The following is a 22,613-nucleotide window of genomic DNA, read 5'->3' as shown; positions in this document are numbered from 1 at the left end:
TATCCTCAATGAAAGATCATGTGGCTTGGCTGCCTAAGGGGTTATATTTGTTTTAGAACCTGGTTTGAATTAATGAATTAATCAATTTTGATCTAACTATATTAATTGTAGTTTTAATGTTTAATGCTTTTATATTTCAATGCTATATTGTTGTATTATAATTAATTTATAGGCGGGTTAATTTTGGAGATGGATGATTGGGAACGAATGGATGGAGAGTATGTATGGGATGAATGGGATAAGTATTGTGAATGGAAGGGCCAGCTTCCCTGGTGGTCTGGAGGTGGGAGAAATGGGGGAGCCCATCTCTGGGGTGGTAGAAGGCCGGAATATTCCGGTCTTGCTGGGAAGAGGCAGACATGGGGTAGGCCACACCCAGGGAACAAGAGTTGGCTGCTTAAAAGTGATCCCTTGTTCTGGCCCCATGAGCTAAACTCGGGGTACTGGTGACAAGTGAAATCCAGACCCTGGGCTCAATCTGTTGCTGCTTAATGCCAGGTTGGTCGTAAATAAAGCTCCCTCATCCAGGATGAGGAGGTCGATCTGGTATGTGTGACTGAGACCTGGCTGAGCTCAGAGGGATGGGTTTCCTTCTGAAATGTACCCAGCCGGGTTTCAGGTGTGGCACCAGCCATGTCTCCAGGGAAGGGGGGGAGGAGTGGCTGTTATAGCCAAGAAGACCACCAGCCTACGCAGGCTCGCTGCTCCTGAGATAGCAGGTTGTGAGTCCCTCTTTCTGAAGTTGGACCTAAGGTACAGGTGGGCTTGCTGCTCACGTACCTGCCTCCCAGCTGCATGTCAACAGCCCTGCCTGTTCTACTTGAGGAAGTAGCTGGGCTGGCAGGTGGAATTCACCAGACTTATTGTCTTGAGGGACTTCAATCTACGGTCGCTCGGCGGATCTTCTGAGTTGGCGCAGGAGTTCATGGCCACCATGGCAACCATGGACCTGACCCAAGTAGTTCAGGGTCCAACTCATGAAGGAGAACACACTTCCAATATGTATTCCTCTCAGAGCAGTTGAGCAATGATCTGAAATTAAGGGATTAGATATCTCGCCTTCGTTATGGTCAGATCATTTTCTGCCAAGGCTGGATTTTAAGGCTCCAATCCTCCCCTGCAGGGAGACGGAACCAATTAGGAGGCTCCGCCCTAGACGCCTGATGGACCCAGAGGGCTTTCAGAGGGCATTTGGGGTTTTGCCGAATTCACTTATACAGAGTTCGGCAGAGTCGCTTGCTGCAGCCTGGAATACGGCAGTGGCTCTAGACTGAATTGCATCTTTGCGGCCTTTCTGTGGCAGCAGACCCCAGAGATCTTGGTTTACTGAGGAACTCTTGGGGATGAAATGCAAGAAGAGATGTCTTAATCCGACCAAACACCTGTAAAAGCTCATATGGAGATTTACAAAGTGGCGCTCAGGGCAACAAGATGTATGTATAATGTCGCCCTGATTGCATGTGCGGAATCCCACCCAGCTGCCCTGTTTAGTGAGACTCTCCTTAATCAGGGGGGAGTTGACGAATCCTTGCAGGATAGTGCTGAGGACTTTAACAAGTGTTTTGCAGATAAAATAGCTCAGATCCGGACAGACCTTGAGATGATAGGGGCCTGTCCTAGTCCATCTGTATGGAGAAAGTTTGACTTAGTAACACCTGATGAAGTGAACAAGGCCATGGTAGCTGTGAGTTCCGCCACCTGTTTATTGGACCCATGTCCCTCCTGGCTGATTTTGGCCAGCAGGGAGATGGCACAGAGCTGGGTCCAGGAGATTACCAATGCTTTGTTGAAGGAGGGGTCCTTTCTGGCTCCCTACAAGGAGGCACTCATGCACCCCCTTCCTCAAGAAGCCTTCCCTAGATCCAGATGTATTTAGCAAGTATCATCCTGTCTCCAATCTTCCCTTCATGGGGAAGGTTGTTGAGAAATTAGCGTCGCTCCTGCTCCAACGGTCCTTGGATGAAACCAATTATCTGGGCCCTCAGCAGTCAAGATCCAGGCCCTGCTACAGCATGGAAACTGCTTTGGTTGCGCTGATGGATGATCTCTGGTTTATCCTCTATGCTGGTGCTCCTTGATCTCTCAGTGGCTTTCGATACCATTGACCATGGTATCCTTCTGTGCCGAATGGAGGGGTTGGGAGTGGGAGGCACCGGCTTATGGTGGTTCTCCTCCTACCTCTCTGATCGGTCACAGTGGTGTTAGTGGGGGGTCAGAAGTTGACTCCTAAGTCCCTCCCTTGTGGGGTTCCTCAGAGGTCGGTCCTCTCACCCCTGCTGTTTAATATCTACATGAAACCGCTAGGTGAGTTGTCATCAGTATGCTGATGATACTCAGCTATGCATCTCCACTTCATGTCCAATCAGTGAAGCAGTGGAAGTGACGTGCCAGTGTCTGGAGGCTGTTAGGGTCTGGATGGGTGCTAACAGGCTCAAACTTAATCCTGACCAGATGGAGTGGCTGTGGGTTCTGCCTCCCAAGGACACCTTCATCTGTCTGTCTGTCTGTCCATTACCCTCTCCCCTCAGAGAGAATCCACAACTTGGGAGTCCTCCTTCATCCACAGCTGACATTGGACTATTATCTTTCTGCTGTGATGACGGGGGCTTTTGCCCAGGTTCGCCTGATGCACCAGTTGCGGCACTATCTGGACAGAGAGTCTCTAATCACAGTCACTCATGCCCTTATTACCTCGAGGTTCGACTACTGCAATGCTGTCTAAATGGGGCTACCTCTGAAGAGTGTTCGGAAACTACAAATTGTGCAGAATGCAGCTGCGCAAGCCGTCATGAGCCTCCCAAGGTATGGCCATGTTTCTTCAGCACTCCATGGATTGCATTGGCTGCTAATTGGATTCCGGATGTGATTCAAAGTGTTGGTTATGACCTATAAAGCCCCACATGGCATCAGACCTGATTACTTACGGGATCGCCTTCTGCTTTATGAATCCCAGCATCCAGTTAGGTCCCACAGAATTGGCCTTCTCCAGGTCCCATCAACTAGATTAGTGTTTTTCAACCAGTGTGCCGTGACACACTAGTGTGCCACGAGACATGGTCAGGTGTGCCGCGAAGAAGGAAGCTCAGGTTCCGGTCTCGCAACTTTTCGTGAGGGCGCGAAGAGCAAAAAGTTGCGAGACCAGAAGCTGAGCTTCCTTCTTCGCACCTTCCAAGTTTTCCAGCAGCTGCAGTGCCCCGCCCGGCTGGAGCTTCCTTGGCGGCAGCGGCAGGTGAACTTTGGGCCCTGGCAGGAGGGAGCAGGAGGGCACCAGCAGCAGTGGCATTGGGCAGTAGCCGCAGGGTGGCAGCTGCGAGCAATTGGCAACAACGTACACCACACCAGCAACAGCACCATTGGGCAGTAGCCACGGGGAGGTGGCAGGGTGGTCGGCTGCGAGCGGGAGCTCCAGGGCAGAGGCACCGATGGCAGTGGCTGTACATGTTGCTGGACGCTGTACATGCTGGTGCTGCGTGGCAGGCATTGGCCCGCTGGCTGGGCCGGGACGAAGGTGCCAGCCCCATGGCCATGCCCAGCGCAGCGCCAGCAGATACAGCGTCCAGCAACATGTCCAGCTGCCACCGTCGGTGCCTCCACCCTGGAGCTCCCACTCAAAGCCGACCGCCCCACCCCGCAGTTACTGCCCAATGCAGCTTTTGCTGGCTTGGTGTACAAGAGAGCAAGAGAGAGAGAGAGCAAGAGAGAATGAGCAAGAGAGAGAGAGAGAAAGAGAGAGAAAAAGAGAGAGGGAGAGAGAAAGAAAGCAAGAAAGAGAAAAAGAAAGCAAGAGAGAGAGAGAGAAAGCAAGAGAGAGAGAAAGAGAGAAAGAAAGAGCAAGAAAGCAAGAGTGAGAGAGAAAGAAAGCAAGAGAGAGAAAGAGAAAGAAAGCAAGAGAGAGGGAAAGAAAGCAAGAGAGAGAGAGAGAGAAGGAGATGAGGGGAGAGAGAGAGATGAGAGCAAAAAGGGGAGAGAAATGAGAAAATGATTGAGGCAGAGAATGAGAGGAAAGAGAGAGAAACTAAAGAGAGAGAGAAGTGACTCTTGATTTAAAGCATATGATAAAAAGCACCCAAAGAATAAGAGAGAAAAAAGCCCCAGCCCTCACCTGTTTTGGGAAATGGTTCAAGAGTGTGTGTACACACACACACACACACAGGAGACAGGGATGGAAAAAGAGAGGAGAGGTCTTAGCGTGTCATTTTGTGTCATTTTGGTTGGTGGTGTGCCCCAGGATTTTGTAAATGTAAAAAAATGTGTCGTGGTTCAAAAAGGTTGAAAATCATTGAACTAGACAATGTCGCTTGATGAGGCCTAAGGGAAGAGCATTCTCTGCGAGGCCCCTGGCCCTCTGGAATCAGCTCCCCCCGGGGATTCATACTACCCCCACCCTCCTCGCCTTCCACAAGACTCTGAAAACCTATTTAGGCTGCCAGGCTTGGAGTCACTAGACCCTAGCCCCTGGCCAACGAACGTGTGGTATGTCTGTGGTTTGAATCTGAATGAATGATTTTTAATGTTTTAGCTTTTTAGAATGGTTTTAGATTAGTTATTTAATATTAATTGGATTCTGATGTGTTATTGTATATTGTTTTTTGATATGGTGTAAGCCGCCCCAAGTCCATGGGTTAACGATTTGAATATAAAGTCTGAAGAGTATTATCTTCAAATCTAATATAGTATGATCAATAAGAAAAATAGTAATACCTATATTCACCAAGAGTTCCATCATCTTCTTTCATAGGTTGTATTTCTGGATCACCATGTGCATCTTCTTTTTCTTTCACTAAAATATGCAAAATTGGACCTTTAAAGATGCCATTCATAGAATTTAAACATCCATTAGAACAACCTTATGCAATCTATGAGACAATGTAATCTTGGCGTCATTTAATACACATGACTAAATTACAAATTGGCAAAGAAATATAGAAACATAGAAGATTCATGGTCCATCTAGTCTGCCCTTATAGTATTTCCTGTATTTTATCTTAGGATAGATATACATTTATCCCAGGCATGTTTAAATTCAGTTACTGTGAATTTACCAACCACATCTGCTGGAAGTTTGTTCCAATCATCTACTACTTTTTCAGTAAACAACATTTTCTCATGTTGCTTCTGATCTTTCCCCCAACTAACCTCAGATTGTGCCCACTTGTTCACTTTCCTATTAAAAACATTTCCCTCCTGAACCTTATTTAACCCTTTAACATATTTAAATGTTTCGATCATGTCCCCCCCTTTTCCTTCTATCCTCCAGACTATACAGATAGAATTCATTAAGTCTTTCCTGATAAGTTTTATGTTTAAGACTTTCCACCATTTTTGTAGCCTGTCTTTGGACCCATTCAAATTTATCAATATCTTTTTGTAGGTGAGGTCTCCAGAACTGAACACTTTCAAGAAGATTGAAAAACTGAAGATATACATATATGTCTGCCTGTATCAGTCAGTTCTAAAAGGGCTTCATCATAGGAAACATATTCCACAAAAATACCAAAATTAGTCTTAGTAGAAAATAAAGATATAACAGAATCACTCCAGTACTGCTTGCCCGTTTCCTTTTCCATATAATCAGGGAGACATGAGGAGACTAAGTCTCTCTGTAATACTTTCCCCTCACCTATTGCTCAAAGCACACTTCTGCACCTGCTGTTGCCTTAACACTTTCTGAATTGCTTCTTCAAGGTTATCTTCACAGCATGCAGCAAACAGCAACTGTATTGCTAGCACATTAAATTAGGCTTTTGTAACTTTAACAATTTTTACTGTCCTACTGGAAATTGGGGCAATAATTGGCTATAGTTGGATTGTTCAGATTTTCCTTTTTTTACCCCATTGTGTGTTGATCTTTCTCTTTGAAAAACATTCTAAAATGTTATAGCTAGTCAGATGAACAATAGAATAATTGTAACTTTGAAACCACAATGGAAAAAAATTTATATTAATCGAAGCCAAACCCAATAGTTCTCTAGTTATGACAGCAATTAGAACCTAGAACTCTGTTGCTAAGTAACAAGGTTGTAAAGCATTATGATGTCACATGACTATATGGCTTAGTAATGAAATTATAGCAGTCCAGGTTTTCATTGTTAAATGAGTGTTAGTACAAGGTACATGGTTGTTAGGGTTTGCCATTGAAAACTACCTATTGTAGTCTCTTGTACTATCACTTTATATATTTTGGGCTGGTTCACCATAAGAGGGCGCCAGTACTCCTTCCCCCAATGATGCTTTAATGCTCATTCGTTTTTGCCTTGCCTTGAGCGGGGAGTGTGTTTGCTTAGTGCTTATTATATTGTATGGCTTAGTGCTTGTTATGGATTGTTTCTGTTTTTGTATATATGTAAATAGTACTTATTAAGCATAACTAAGTCTGTGTCTTTTTTCTTTGGCTTTACCACACTCTGTTAAAATTCTATGCTCAGTGTATGTCAAAGGTCTCATAGCCTAGCTATACAGAGACATACCAACAATGAGGATTATTGTGGGTAATTAATGACTTCATGTGATTATGACTTCCAACTTCCTACTGGTTTCACCACTGCTTTGCTCAGAATCACAATCACTTAACTGCCCTTATAACTTTGAGCAGTTGTTGAATGATTATATCCCAAAGGCTACTGGTAGTAAAAAATTTAAAAAATTACTTATTATATTTTGAATCTTAGCAGCAGTGGTAGAAATATTATATTTAAATAAAAACAAACATTTTTTAAAAAGTTTAAATCAATAAATCCAAAACTTACCTGGGTATTTTCCACCTTTATTTCTCCGTATAAAACAAATAGTGAGCAAAATCAAGATGAGAAGAGCAACTGCACACATAAGACCAATGAACCATCCTTGAGTGGCAATGTCAACTTGCCGACTTGCCTTTGCTAAGAATTAAAAAAGGCATTTATTCGTACCAGTTTTGCATCCTTACATTTACATCACATTAGAAATAATATATTATTATCTTTTAAAAACATTTGACAATTTTCATCTCCCCCACAACGTTCTCCTCTCTTGAGCTCCATGAGTCTTACCCTCCCATTATTCTCCCCCCTGTGCTCATCTCCTCCACAACTTCCTCCTCTCTTGAGCTCCATGAGTCTTTCCCTCCCGTTTTTTAAAAAGTAATTTTTATTAATTTGTTTTAAAACACATAATCAAGAAAATATATATATTGACATATTTGCAATATTTGCAATACACAAAAAAGAAAATAGAAAAAGATACATACACTTCTAAACCAACAAAAAACACCTGGACAATTACAAAATTACAAATAACATAGAAATATCATCAATTTCCTCTTGAGAGAAGGAGAGTTACAGTCTTGTTGCATATCAAATTATTTTCTGGTGAATAGAAATCATCGGCATTCACTGTTGTTCTTTTTGCTTATTAATGTCTTCTCTATTATTATTATTATTATTATTTTTAAACCGCCTTCTGTACCATTTTTTATTAATTAATTTAGTTACATAAAGATTTGTTTTCACAAAAAATCGTTGTAATTGCATCATATTTCATCTTTCTGTCAATAAATACATATCTTAAAGCATCGTTATTATCGTAATTCAATTTGAACTTCTATTTCTCCTCTTAAACCAATCATAAAATATATTCCATGTTTTATAATAATCGGAGTCTTTTTTGTTTTTTAATTTTAATGTTAAGGCATCTAGTTCTGCACAGTCAAGAATTTTCTTTAGTATTAATGAGTCTTCCGGAGGGTTAGGTTTTTTCCAGCATTGGGCTATTTCCATTCTAGTTGCAGTCAGTATGTGTATCAGCAGATAATATTTATTTTTGTCTAATTTTTGATTTATTATTCCTAGCAGGAACGCTTCTGGTCTTGTGTTTATTTTGATTTGGAGTATATCTGTTAGCCAATCTTGTATTTTAATCCAAAGTTTCTTTATTTTTGGACAGGTCCACCAGATGTGGTAATAGGTCCCCATATGTTCTTTGCACCTCCAACATTGTGGATTTATCCCTTTGTACATTTGTGCAAGTCTTGCTGGAGGGAGGTGCCATCTGTAATACATTTTGTACAAATTTTCCCTATATGCTGTTGATTTCGTTAATTTGTAGTTTCTGGACCATATCATATCCCATTTGTCTAGGCTTACACTATATCCAAAATTCCTACCCCAACTATGAATATTGTTTTTGACTATATAATCTTCCATTTTATAGTTTAATAGGTACTTATAGAATTTCGAAATCATTTTCTGGTCTGGACCTAATATTATTTTGTCAAGTTCTATTTCTCCTTTTTGTATCCCATTTGTTTTTTTATCCTCTTGATATCTCGATTTTATTATATTGTATGGCCACCAGTCTATTCTTATTCCCTTTTTTTCTAATTGCTCCCTTGTTTTCAGTTCACCTCTTCCATCTAGTAATTTATAATAATTAACCACGTTATTGAAATCTTTTGTATTGGGATGCATTATGGCCTCCATACTGGAGAACCATTGTGGGGTTTGTGAATAGTGTGATCTTTTAATCTTGGTCCATACTTCGAGGATCGAATTTCTAATAATGTGTTGTCTAAAGTATTTATGGGTTCTATCTTTCCTGTCCCATAGAAAGGCGTGCCATCCTACCATCAGGTCATGGCCTGCTAGAAATAGTAATCATTTATTCTCTAATTTGATCCAGTCTTTTAGCCAATCCATAATTGATGTTGTATAATATAGCTCAAAGTCCAGTAACCCGAAACCTCCCTGCTTTTTATTATCCTGTAGATACTGTATTTTGATCCTTGATTTTTTTCCTGCCCAAATAAATTTTGTTATAATTTTATTAAGCTTTTGAAAGAAGGGTTTTTTTAAGGTAACTGGAATTGTTCTAAATAAATATAGTATTTTAGGGAGAATAGTCATTTTGATTACAAAGATTCTTCCCATAAGAGAGATCTGTAGTTTGTTCCATTTTTCTAATTTTTTACTGATCTCTTTGATCAGTACTGTAATCAATCTTCCTTGATTGTAATTGCCTTTGAGGACAGATTTATACCCAAGTATTTAATTATTTTTACAATTTGTAGTTCTAATTTGTTTTCTAATATTTTCTTTTCTTTGTTTATTAAATTTTTTGTTATTATTTTAGTCTTTTGTTTATTAATTTTTAATCCCGCTATTTCCCCAAATTTAATAATTTCATCTAATAATTTCCCGCCACATTCAATGGGATCTTCTATGTTAAAAACTAGGTCATCGGCGAATGCCTGAATCTTAGATTCTTGATCTTTTATTTTCAGTCCTTTAATATCCTTATTAGTAAAATCTCTATAGCCAGTATAAATATCAATGGAGAGAGAGGACATCCTTGTCATACACCATTTTCTATATTTATATTGTCTGTTAATTCGCCATTAATAATTACTTTGGCTGTTTGTTGGGTGTATATTGTTTGGATAGCCCTAATAATTTTTTAAATTTCATCTTTACTAATTGATTTATTAAAAAATTCCAATTTAAATTATCGAATGCTTTTTCTGCATCCAAAAATATCAAAGCCATGGTTTTCCCAGGGTTTGTCTCATAGTATTCTAATATATTTATTATATTTCTTAGATTATCTTTAATATTTCTATTTGGTAGGAAGCCGTTTTGGTCTGGGTGTATTATTTCATTTATAATTATTTTGAATCTTTCTGCTAAAATCGTTGCAAAAATTTTATAATCCGAATTCAATAGTGCTATTGGTCTGTATTGTTTTATCAAATGTCTTTGATTTATGTCTTTAGGTATTAGAGTAATTAAGCTGTCCTTCCATGATTGAGGGAGTTTCCCTTTATTTAACACCTCATTTAACACTACTAACATCAGTTTTTTGTGGGTTCTTGCATTTGTTTGTATAGTTCCGCTGGGATCCCATCTGTTCCAGGTGTTTTGTTACTATTTTGTTTTTTAATTGCTCTCTCAAGCTCTATCATTGAAATATCTTTTTCCATTCTGTCTATATTAATTTCAGACATCTGTGGTAGTTCGGACTTGTTTAAATATAGTTCTATATCTTCTTCTCCTATCTCGTCTTTTTTGTATAGACCTTGAAAATAATTTTTAATTATCTTCTTTTTTTCCTCTATTTCAACTTGTTTTTCTCCCATTTCATTCTCTAATTGCTGGATATATTTCTTTTTCCCCCTTTTTTAATATATATGACAACCATCTTCCTGGCTTATTCGCATGTTCAAATTGATTTTGTCTTGCTGGTTTTATCTTTTGAGCTATCTCCTCCTGTACTGAAAGATTAATTTTATGTTTAATTAATTCCTTTTCTTCCTATATTTCCACATTTTCTGGGTCTTTTATCAATTTAGTTTCCAATTTTTCTAATTCCTTTTGATTTTCTTTCATTTGGTTATTCTTATTTTTATTTCTTTTACTTATGTATGCTATTGTTAGACCTCTTATAAACACCTTTGTTGTGTCCTAAATGTTTTGGATTGATGTATCATTATTCCAATTTTTTTCTAGAAAGAAATTTAGTTCTTTATCTATGTATTGTTTATATTGATTGTCTTCTATTATTTTAGTGTCCATTGTTCATCTATACCTCCTACTATAATCTCCTTTAATTGTAATACTTATTGGATTATGATCCGCCCAAAGATTGGGTTCAATTTCAGCCGCTATTATCTCTTTTTGGAATTTTATATCTGTCCATACCATATCTATTCTGGACAATGACTTATGTGGGTTCAAGTAGTAAGTATATTTATATTCATCTTTGTGGAGTTCCCTCCATATATCTTTCAGTTTAAATTCCTCGATTATATCTTTAAATTCATCTGGCAATTCTTTTTTCTTTTTATTTCTTTCTATTCCCTTATAATCATTCTCAAAATTTGCTATTGTGTTAAAGTCTCCAACCACCCAAATGTTTTCTTTCTCAAGTTTTATTATTTTTGACATAGTTTTTTTATAAAAGGCTTTTTGGTTGTTATTAGGTGCATATATCACAATTAATGTTATTTTTTTCCTTTTAATTTCAATTTCTATAATAAGTATCCTCCCTTCTTCGTCTCTTTCTATTATTTTGGGATTTAACCAATTTTTGATATAGACTGCGATCCCTCTTTTCCTCTCCTCTGCTAAAGATGTAAATAATTTCCCCAATTTAGGCTTTTCCAGTATTGTTTTATCTTTTCTTTTTATATGTACTTCTTGAAGACATATGATATCTGCATTTTGCTTTTTTAATTTACTAAATATTTGTCCTCTTTTTTTTGATGTTTAATCCGTTAATATTCACAGAGAATAATTTGATCTGCTTATCCATCCTGTTCTTATCTATTTTGGTCTTTTACTGCTTCTTAATTCTCGGTAGGTTTCAATTTCCCCCTCTCCTCCTTTTTTAGAATTAGTTATTCTTTCTTCTTTGATCTCTCCCTCCTCCCTACTTGCTCTTCCTAGTTCAATATTTCCTTCCCTTTCTGTTTTTAGATGCTCTGCTATAAATTGATCCGCCTGATCTACTGTTTCTATAGAGTTTTTTTTCCCTTCCAGGTGACCATCACCCCTTCGGTTATCAGCCACCTGAACTGTATTTCTTCTCTTATTAACTTTGTGGTGAAATAATGAAAATCCCTTCTTTTCTCTCTAATTCTTCTCGGGATCTGCTTTAATACTTTAATACGCTACTACGCCTCTGGTATTCTTATAAATTTCGTTCCTTAGTGTTTGCTTCATGAATCTAACATGAATCTCCCTGGGGAGTTGATGCCTCCGGGCATAGTTGGTTTGCACCCGATAAATCTCGTCTATGTGTCTGCCTAGTTCGTCTTTGTCTATTTTCAACTCCTCCGTAAATAGTTCAACCACTGTCTCAAATAGATTCCTCCCCCCCCCTTTCTTCTGGGACGTTTTGTAACCTTAAATAAAAGGAAGCTTTTTCAAATTCGATCTGGGCCACTGCCATTTCCAAATCCTTGTTTATTCTTTTAAGCTCCTCCTCATTTTCATTTAATCTCAATTTATTAGCTTCCACTGTCTCTTCTACCTTTGTAATCTTAGTCTCATGATTTTCCACTGTCTTTTCGACTCCTTCTATTATAGTATTAATTTTGACAAAGTTCTCACATACTTCCTCAAATTTCTTTTGTGTTTCTAAATGGTTTTGTAATATTGTTTCTTGAGTTTTATTTGTAGCTTTCTGTTGTATTAATTTTGACAAAGTTCTCACATACTTCCTCAAATTTCTTTTGTGTTTCTAAATGGTTTTGTAATATTGTTTCTTGAGTTTTATTTGTAGCTTTCTGTTGTTTAATCATAAACGCCTGTATTTTATCCAGAGAGTTCTGTAGCGTTTGTAAAGTAGGAGTCTGTTCTTTACCCTCTGCGATGTTAATATCAGAGGCTGAGGAAGATTTTTGTACAGCTGGGGATGCAATAGTTAAATTACCCCTCCTCATTGATTTCATTATAGTTTGTTGAGTTGCCATTGGAACTTTTAATCTACAACCAATAACACCCCCTATATACTATATGTGTAGTCAATATATGAATATCACAATATTCTAAGAGGTAAGTAATATTTTCTATCTATTATTCTAATATCAATTTATATAGTTGTAAAGAGAAGCACATAGATCTTAAAAACTTAATATAGTTTTCTCCACGCACCTACTAATTAATATGACTATTTGCCTTACGGCAAGGGGGGAAGCAAAAGGAAAACAAGAAAACAGAGCAAGAAAGGGAAAAAGCAGAGAGATTCACTCCAATATAGGAGATTATGCTAATATTGAACTTAAGTTAAACTTATACTTGATATCTATGTAATATTTTATATATGCACTTATTGTCTTGTTATTTTAACATATCAATATCAATAACTAAATAATATACTTATTATATAATTTTTAAAGTGAATAATTAATAATAATATTTCTTAATAACCTAATAACTTTCAATTCATTAATTTCCTATCTTAACATATAGGTACTCAACATTAATATTTCATGAAAAAGCTAGACAATAATATTATTTAGACATAGAGTATTTTGATTTTCAATTCATTGAATATGAAGAAAACCTTCTAGAAAGCTTATAGGTCAACATCAAAGAAGAAAAAAAGTGCAACACAACAATTGGTGTGTACTACAGACCACCAAACCAAACAGAAACAATGGACACCCTTTTCAACAACCAACTAACACACATATGCAAGAAAAACAACACAGTAATAATAGGAGATTTTAACTACCCGGACATAAATTGGAAAAATAATTCCGCACCAAGCGAAAAATCAAACAAATTTCTGACATGCCTAGCAGACAACTTCATAGTCCAAAAAGTAGAGGAAGGAACTAGAGGGGCAGCCACACTGGACCTAATTCTCACAAACAGAGAAGAAGTGATCGCTGGGGTCGAAACAGATGGAGTGCTGAGTGAAAGTGACCACAACATTCTCAAATTCAATATAATATCAACACAATCAACTAGACCCAACAACACCAAAATCCCAGATTTTAAAAAAGCAGACTTCAATAAACTAAGAGAAAACTTGAGAGTGATCCCTTGGACAACAGTCCTAAAAGGCAAAACCATGCAAGAAGCTTGGGAAATCTTAAAAACCACGATCACAAAATCCCAAAACAATGCTATCCCGATGAAAAAGAAACACCTAAAATCCAAAAGGAAAGCAGCTTGGCTACACAAGGACCTAACAAACAAACTGAATGAAAAAAAAGACAAAAAAAATGGAAAGAAGGGCACATAACCAAGGCAGAATACCAACAAATGGCCAGAATCTGCAAAGAAAAAACCAGGACAGCAAAATCCAGTATGAACTAAGCCTAGCAACAAATGTCCAGGACACGAAAAAAAGCTTCTTCCAAAAACATAAACACCCCCCAAAAAATCTAGGAAGCAGTCGGTCCGTTAGAAAGAGGAGACGGCACAGAAGTAATGGACAATAAAGAGAAAGCAGAGCTGCTCAACACCTTTTTTGCATCTGTTTTCACGCACAAAGAAACAACAAAACAACGAGCTTGTATCATAGCTGCAGAAATCAAAATTGGAACAAAACACTACTTTAATAGAAATACAGTAAGAGACCACCTATTGGAACTGAATGAGTACAAATCACCAGGACCAGATGGCCTGCACCCCAGAGTCCTAAAGGAGCTAGCCGATGTCATCACTGAACCTCTGTACCCCATCTTTCAAAAATCCTGGACCACAGGAGACTTACCAGATGATTGGAAACGAGCCGATGTGGTCCTTATTTACAAAAAAGGCAAAAAAACAGAACCAGGAAACTATACACCAATCAGCCTAATGTATATTCCTGGGAAAATATTGGAAAAGATAATCAAGAAACAGATCTGCCACCACCTTGAATCGAACAAGGTAATAACCACCAGCCAACATGGTTTTGTCAGAAACAAATCATGCCAAACCAACCTCATATCATTTTTCGACACTGTGACCAAATCAATTAACCAGAGAAATGCAGTGGACATAATATACTTAAACTTTAGGAAAGCATTCGACAAGGTGGACCACAACCTTCTACTCTCCAAAGTAAAGAAGAGTGGAATCGACAGTAACACAACAAGATGGATTGAAAACTGGCTGACCAATCGCACCCAACGAGTAGCCCTCAATGAGATTAAATCCACATAGAAAGAGGTAGGCAGCGGGGTACCACAGGGATCAGTCCTTGGCCCAGTACTCTTCAACATATTTATCAATGACCTAGACGAGGGAATAGAGGGGGAATTAATTAAATTCACAGATGACACCAAGCTGGCAGGAATGGCCAACACCCCAGAGGATAGACACAGAATTCAAAAAGATCTAGACAGACTTGTACAGTGGCCCGAAATGAACAAAATGAAGTTCAATGTAGAGAAGAGTAAAATCCTGCACCTAGGCAAAAAAACCCCAAAACATGCATACAAATTAGGCGAAACCACACTCACCATGAGTGACTGTGAAAGGGATCTTGGAGTCTTAGTGGATAACCAGCTAAACATGGGCCAGCAATGTGCAGCAGCGGCTAAAAAAGCCAATACAATCCTAAGCTGCATGAACAGGGGGATTCACTCCAAGACCAGAGAGATAATAATACCACTCTATAAGGCCCTGGTCAGACCGCACCTGGAGTATTGCATCCAGTTCTGGTCACCACACTTCAAAAAAGATATAGAGACTCTAGAGAGGGTGCAGAAAAGAGCAACTAAAATGATAAAGGGACTAGAGACCAGGTCATACGAGGAAAGGTTGCTGGAACTGGGCATGGATAATCTAGTAAAAAGAAGGGCTAGGGGGGACATAATAGCTGTATACAGGTACTTGAGGGGTTGCCACAGAGACGAGGGGGACACATTGTTTTCCAGGGCACCAGAGGGCCGGACGAGGAACAACGGTTGGAAACTGACCAAGGAAAGATTCAACCTGGAGATAAGAATTTCCTGACAGTGAGAGTGATCAACCAGTGGAACGGCCTGCCAGCGGAGGTTGTGGACTCCCCAACTTTGGAAACTTTCAAGAGGGGATTGGACTGCCATTTGGCTGGGGTGATGTAGGATTTCCTGCTCAGGCAGGGGGTTGAACTTGATGACCTGTAAGGTCCCTTTCAACTCTAATAATAAATAAAATATTCAACATTTCAGTCCAAATCTTTAGTAAAGGAGAGAGTAAATATGAAGAGATGAAAAGAGAAAAATAATCTGTTTAGGATTCAGTTAATTGATAGTAATATTCAAATAATATTCAAGTCCAAGTCTTTAAAACTCATTCACTTCTTCTTTATATCCAATTAATTACCATAATATCCTTGATTCCTATTTACCAAAGCTTTTCTCAGTCCCAAGTTATTTCGATATATCACAATAAATCCAAAATTCTAAGATGTTTAAACAATATTTAACTAAGTTTATCAGGTTGAGACTGAGACATCTAAATAGTTAATAGTATGGTACAATTTAGTATTTCCTTGTTTTCCACGTAGGGTTCAATCAGCTAGCAAACAAAGCAGATGAAACGGCAATGTCTGTGTGACGCAGTTACAATGAAGACAGATCTTGTAGTTTCTTTCACTGTGTTCTTTAAAAAGAAACCAAACACTCCCCTGCTGTACTTTTACTCCCACAAGTTACCTTATCTTCAGGCTTTAGTTCTTGTAATATTTCTTCCCGTCCCAAATCCATGCCTGGCTGCAATAGTTGTTAAATCCTTGCCTTCCGCGTTTTAAAGCCTGTCAGTTATGTCGCCCTTTGCTGATCTCCAATCACTTTATTTTGCTGCTCAAACCTGTCAGTTGCCGCTTATTCAAATCAAAACAGAGCTTCTCTTTCTTTCCACCTAGTTGTAAATCTCACAAACATCCAAGAAGTCTCCGAAGAAAAAGGATCTCCAAGGTAAATACCGACGATCACCGATCTTATTTTCTCCTCCTCGTTGTTATGGGGCGGCCATGTCTATGGGCTAGCAAATGCTAGCTTCTTTTCTGCTCGGTCCTGGCGGTCTAAAAGCCTAAGCCAACAAGGGTTTGCAGTCCTCTCGTAGGGTCCAGCATAACCACCTCTTACAGTACCCCCCTCTCCAAGATGGGCACCTGATTTAAATTTTAAAAGCAGAAAAAGTCGTGCCGGTAGAGCAGCGGCTCACTCCCCAGCTCCGCTCCGACGAAGCCCTGCCTTAATTTCCTCCCTCCCATTTTTATCCCCCCCCCCAACTGTGCTCATCTCCACCACAACTTTCTCCTCTTTTGAGCTCCACGAGTCTTTCCCTCCCGTTTTTGTCCACCCCACTGTGCTCATCTCCCCCACACCTTTCATTTTTGTCTCCCCCTGATCATTTCCCCCACAACTTTCTCCTCTCTTGAGCTCCATGAATCTTTCCCTCCTGTTTTTGTCCCCCCCCTCTGCTCATCTCCCCCACAACTTTCTCCTCTTTTGAGCTCTATGAGTCTTTTCCTCTCATTTTTGTCCACCCCACTGTGCTAATTTCCCCCATGCAGTTTGGAAGGGGGAGTTTGTCACTGGGATTTAAAGCAGCGCTGGCAAAAATGAAGTGAATCCCATGGAGGGGAGCCTCAGGAAATCCCAGCAATGCAAGAACAGGGGGCTTTGGCTGGCAATGGAAGTTCAGAGGTGGGGATTCCCACAGAAATCCCAGCACTTCGGGGCATCCCAGTTGTGGCCGCTTGGGTTCGTAAATAGTTTGGAAGAAGAGGCAAAAAAATCTTAAACACCGGGTTCATATCACGAAAGGTTCGTATGAAGAGGGGTTCGTAAGACGAGGTATTACTGTATATGAATTGTTCAAATTTATGCAGTTGGAAAAGGATAGCATATCTTTATAAAATATAAAAATAACAAAATATTTTTTGAGGTAAATGTCATCTTTAAATAGGATAATATGAACAAATAATATTTAATAGGTTAGACTCTAACCATGTATACTGTTTAAAACCATGTACACTTTTTAAAACCATGTATACTTTTTAAAACCAGCTTCAAGACTTACGGACTTCAACTCCTAGAATTCCTCCTTCAATCATGCTACCTCAGAAATGGGAGTTGAAGTCCGCAAGCCTTGAACTTGCCAGGTTTGAAGACCCTTACACTCCTAACCCCTAACTCAGGGGTTTTCAAACTTGACAGTTTTAAGACTTGTGGACTTCAACTCCCAGAATTACTCATTCAGTCACAAGCCTTAAACTTGCCAGGTTTGAAGACCCTTGCACTCATAACTCAGGGGGTTTTCCCACTTGGAAATTGGTCTTCAAACCTGTTAGGCAACTTGCTTCAGGCAGGGGAAGCAGTGGCAGCTCCTCAGATAAAGGTTTCTTCCTGCGGCGGCCAGCAGCGGCAGTAGCGGCTTTCCTATTTTGCAAGCCAGTGGTGGTGGCTTGCAAGTGTGTGGGGAGGGTAACTGAGATGGCTCTCATTGCAAGTGTCACACTGCTCTCTTTGGCGGCCGGGAGGGGGAAGGAAAGGTGGACCCTCTCGATCTCTACACGCGAGACAAACCTACCAAGGGAGAGGGGCACCCACGCGACGGAGGACAGAAGCTCAGCTTTCCCCCATGCCGTGAAAGCAGGCATGGGGGAAAGCCGAGCTTCTGTCCTCTGTCGCGTGGGTGCCTCTCTCCCTTGGTAGGTTTATCTTGCGTGTAGAGATCAAGAGTGCCCTCCTTTCCTTCCCCCTCCCGGCCGCCAAAGAGAGCAGCGTGGCGCTTGCAATGGGAGCCATCTCGGTTGATACCCCCATTGGGAGCCTCACGTGCTCAGAAAAGTAGTTGCCGCCACCGCTGACCCCCACCACTCACACAAGAGGCAGGATTTGACGAAGCAGCGGCTGTAAGATTGGGAGCCTCAGGCCAAACGTTACCGCAGGAACGAGTTGGTGCCTAAGTCAGCTCGGCGAGTGCCAGTTTTTGAGTCTTTTGGGATGTGGTGAATGAAGCACCTCTGTTCTCTCTACCCCAAGAGAAGAGCGCTGGTCCTAAACAGAGAGGAAAGCACTTTTGAAGCGCAGGATGAAGGGGGGGCGGGATGTCCCCAAGGCTGCCCGCCAGCAGATCAGCTGTCAACGCCAGCTCTACTGCGTGGGGTTTGAAAAACCTGCACAGAGTTTGTTGAACAGTGGCCAGACGCATCCTGTGCTTCTGTCACTCACGCACAGGCCCAATAAATGGCCCGCGGGCCATAGTTTGGGGACCACTGGGTTAGAGGAACTGGGAGCTAAGATGGAGGACAGGCAGCACTGACTCTAAAGAGCTCCTCCAAAAGTAAACAGGTTCTCTTTTTAAACTCATTTATAGTTAAATTTTTAATTTAATTTTAATTTATTTTATTTTTTAATTTTTAATTGTATTTTTGTATTTAATAAAATGTATTTAACATTTTAACAAAATATTTTATACTTTTAACTCATTTTTTAACTTTTTAAAATCTATACCGGGTGGAATGTGTTCGCAGCAGTTCCTCTTGGTTTTATTATAAATTATACGAAAAAAGGCCAAGAAGCAACACAGAGAAAAGGAGAGCTGAGCACTGGAGATTTTTGCAACTAACTAACATGGGAAAAAGCAAGAAGAGGCAACGCACACACTCTGCAACACAAGCTTCACCAAAACCCATGAAACAACAGAAGGTCGACAGCTATCTTAGAAGCAGGCAGCCACTCCCTGTGAGTAACCTAATGCCTTTCCATTCTTCGAAGGAACAGGAGGCATTGGAGTGGGATGAACAAGGAGAGATTGGAAGTCAACATCTCATAGATCTCTCTTCTTCTACAGAGGAAGAAGTCCCCTCCTCCGCCTCTGAACAGATTCCTGTCCTTTGCCCAGCAGTTCCAGAGCTTTTGAAAGAGGGGGGTGAGAATCCAAACTTGATAAACTTGAAGAATGAGAGTATAATTGACTCATCAAGACAAAGCCTGCTAACAGCACAAACTGTACTCTCTATTTTTGAGCTGCTGACCACAGTTAAAGCAAAGGTTGATTCACTAAAAGAGGCCTTCATGAAGCTTGTTGAAAATCAACTTGATGTGTGGAGACAGCAGACCACGCAGGTGGCTAAGTGTGAGAAGAAGGAACCTAGTGGTCACGCAGATAAGGAAGGGAGGCATTCCAACCGCAACTACCATTTACAACCCAAGCAAATCACCCTACAAATATTAAACAATAGTATAAACAGAGGACGCTGGGGAACAAAAAGAGCAATCATCCTATCCCTTAGTCAGTTACTTCGTTGTGAAAGAAGGCTGACTGACCTGGAGAAGGCTGAATGGCTCCCACCCAGTAGAGATTGCAGGCAAATTTTACTCACCTTTAGGCAGCCCACAATCTCTAGTATGCTGTTTAGAATGAGACCCTTTCTGCATCTTTTTTCAATCTTCCCAAAACGTGTGTTCCACTCAGAGAAACTCAGCCCACTCCTAAGCCAAACAAGCCCAGAGAGCACTGTCACTTTAAAGAATAAAAGAGACAACCCAACTCCAGACAATCAGAAGGATATTTTATCAGCTATGCCCTTGAGAGTTGTTGGTCCAGATACAGAGGACCCATTGGAAAGAAACCTGACTAAAAACTTTAGTATCTTGACAGATTTGGAACAAACGGACATTATTAAAAGATTAGATGCCTTGAGAGAGACCCTAGTGGCAACACAAAATATAGCCAATCCACTAATTGACTTAGTTTTACCAACTACTCCAAGTAACTGCAACTGTTTTGAGAAAGATCCTGCTGGCATTAATGTCCCTTCCCTTGCTAAGATGAATTCAGATATGCAGACCATGTTGGATATTGCTGGCAGACAAGAGGAAGGCTCTGACTGCTCAATACCCTGCGTCTCAAAATCAGAGTCTGCTGGTGGGCTACAACAGGAATACGAGATGGACACCTGTAGCCTAGCTCACTTAAAAATTGATGACCCTTCCAATGACCCAGGCACATGTAAGCCTCTACTCAACGTTTCTGATCTCATTCAGCAGCAAGAGAATGGTAAAGGAAGACCAAATTTTAATCAATGTGCCTTTTTAGACACTGAAAGAATGCTGGACCTTAACTTACCTGCAGATTAACTACATGAGCCACATCATTCAACTATAAACCCCAACACAATGCTAGTCACCCCTCCAGATAAAAAACAAGGAAGTTCTATTCAGACATTGTCATGGAATATATCTGGTTGGAAGAACAGAATGTCAGACAGAGACCTATTGGAGTTCCTCTCCAAGTTTGACATTATAGCACTCCAGGAGACATGGTTAACCACCAGTGAAGAAGAAGCCCAGTTAACAGGCTTTAGATCCTGGTTTACACCCGGACGTAAATTTAAGTCAAAAGGGCAGGCCTCTGGGGGATTATGCATATTTGCCAAGGCAGAGATGGACTGGCAAGGGCACCAATTAGCCCTTAGAGAAGATCCCTACTACTTTCAAGCTATTCAATTCAAATACAAATCAACTGAAGTAGTGGTGCTAAATGCATATTTATCCCCATCTTCATCCCCATGTCCCCCCCCCTAACATCTGGGTGCAACTAGAAAAGATAATTGTGGAGATAAATATAAAATATCACAAAGCCATTGTGATCCTATTGGGAGACTTTAACGCTAGGGTGGGTGCCTCCTTGCAAGATTATGTACACTTGGGCATTATTCCGGAGACCTATTTGATAAAGGACCCACCCTGGCACTCCAGAAACTCTAAAAGGAATGCGGCAGGCTCCAATCTGATCTCCTTGACATACACATGTAACCTTCACATACTGGGAGGCAAAAGCAGTTGCTTTATATATCCCTTCACCTTCCACGCTGGGAAGTCTAGCAGTGTCTTGGATTATATATGTGTCTCAATGGAAAAACCAAACTTCTTTTCAGATATCTAAGTCTATAGAAGGGAAGATAGCAATCATCAACCAATTGCAGTTAATTTTTATGTCAAATCTGATTTAAGACCACCCACAGCACATGACAAGAAGCTACTTTCCAACCTTGACGTGAGGCAAGCCAGGAGGCTTAATTGGTGCAAGGTGGATACAAAAGAAATTTCCAGTTTTATGAACTCTGAGAGGGCCTAATCCTGGGTGGAAATGGTTGCTACACCCACTCAAGACCCAAACAGAATCTTTATTGGATATGCTAACTTGTGTAGCACACTAAGAAACCTTTTAATAGAGAACTTGCCAATCAGGAATCGACAGTCTGTAAGGTCACATTGGTATGATCTTGAATGTTCTCGTTCAAAAAAGTCACTAAGAGCAGTCACGCATTCGGTCCAAAGAAATCCTACATCAAGTAATCATGTAAAGATGTTAAAGCTCAGACGCAACTACAAGAAACTAATAGCTAATAAGAAAGCTCAAAATACAGCCGCAGTCTGGTCTAAGCGTGAAAAGTCAGCAAAAGGGCCCAATCCAGCCATATTTTGGAATCTTGCATCTGGCTTGCTGAACGAGCGCAAGCTCTCAACCTCAATTTGGGAGGATTTCTATACCACCTTATTTGCCACTCCTGAGCAAGATAACTCAGGAAAGATGATGACTGAGCCCCGGATCCTTGATAAACTGCCTACCTGGCAACCGGTTACAGTGACAGAAATTAAACACATTATAGTGTCACTAAAACCCAGTAAGGCACCAGGTAAAGACTTCCTGCCTCCTGAACAGACACAAAGTGACTGGTGGGCTCCACTACTGGCAGGTCTCTTTATGTACATAGACAAAACCGGCCACATTCCAGTAGGATGGGCTTTCCATTGAGGAGACAAGGAAGATCCAAAAAACTATAGACCCATAAGCCTGATCAATATAACAGCTAAGATATATGCAAAACATCTCTTGAGGAAAATAGAGGACTGAGTAATTGAGAAAAATATAATTGCGGAAGAACAGGCCAGGTTCAGACACAAACATTCTACAATAGATACCTGTTTTGTATTACATCACCTTATTATCAAATATACAACTGATGGCAAACATTTATTTACTTCTTTTATAGACCTTAGTGCAGCATTTGACTCTATAAACAGAGATATCTTATGGAAGAAGCTGGCCAATTTAAACATGGAATCCAGACTACTATTTCTGATAAAGGCCCTCTATACAAACACATGTCTGAAAGTCTGTACTGGAGTCAGCGGCTCT

At 40.2% G+C, this 22,613-nt stretch overlaps 1 protein-coding gene across 8 annotated transcripts in view; it reads right to left on the bottom strand.

The window, feature by feature from the left end:
- Positions 1–22,613, bottom strand: part of NRCAM (neuronal cell adhesion molecule) — a 409,870-nt gene that overhangs the window by 29,610 nt on the left and 357,647 nt on the right. For all 8 annotated transcript variants that reach the window (XM_070755532.1, XM_070755535.1, XM_070755536.1 and 5 more), the window contains 2 exons: positions 6,747–6,878; positions 4,702–4,780 (listed from right to left, as the gene is read on the bottom strand). In XM_070755532.1, the coding sequence (XP_070611633.1) occupies positions 4,702–4,780; positions 6,747–6,878 (211 nt within the window). The remainder of the gene's footprint in view (positions 1–4,701; positions 4,781–6,746; positions 6,879–22,613) is intronic.

The sequence above is a fragment of the Erythrolamprus reginae genome, chromosome 6 (assembly GCF_031021105.1).
Source record: "Erythrolamprus reginae isolate rEryReg1 chromosome 6, rEryReg1.hap1, whole genome shotgun sequence".
Lineage (NCBI taxonomy): Eukaryota > Metazoa > Chordata > Lepidosauria > Squamata > Dipsadidae > Erythrolamprus > Erythrolamprus reginae.
Note: the sequence above shows the minus strand (reverse complement) of the source record. Positions and strands in the feature narration are given on the sequence as shown.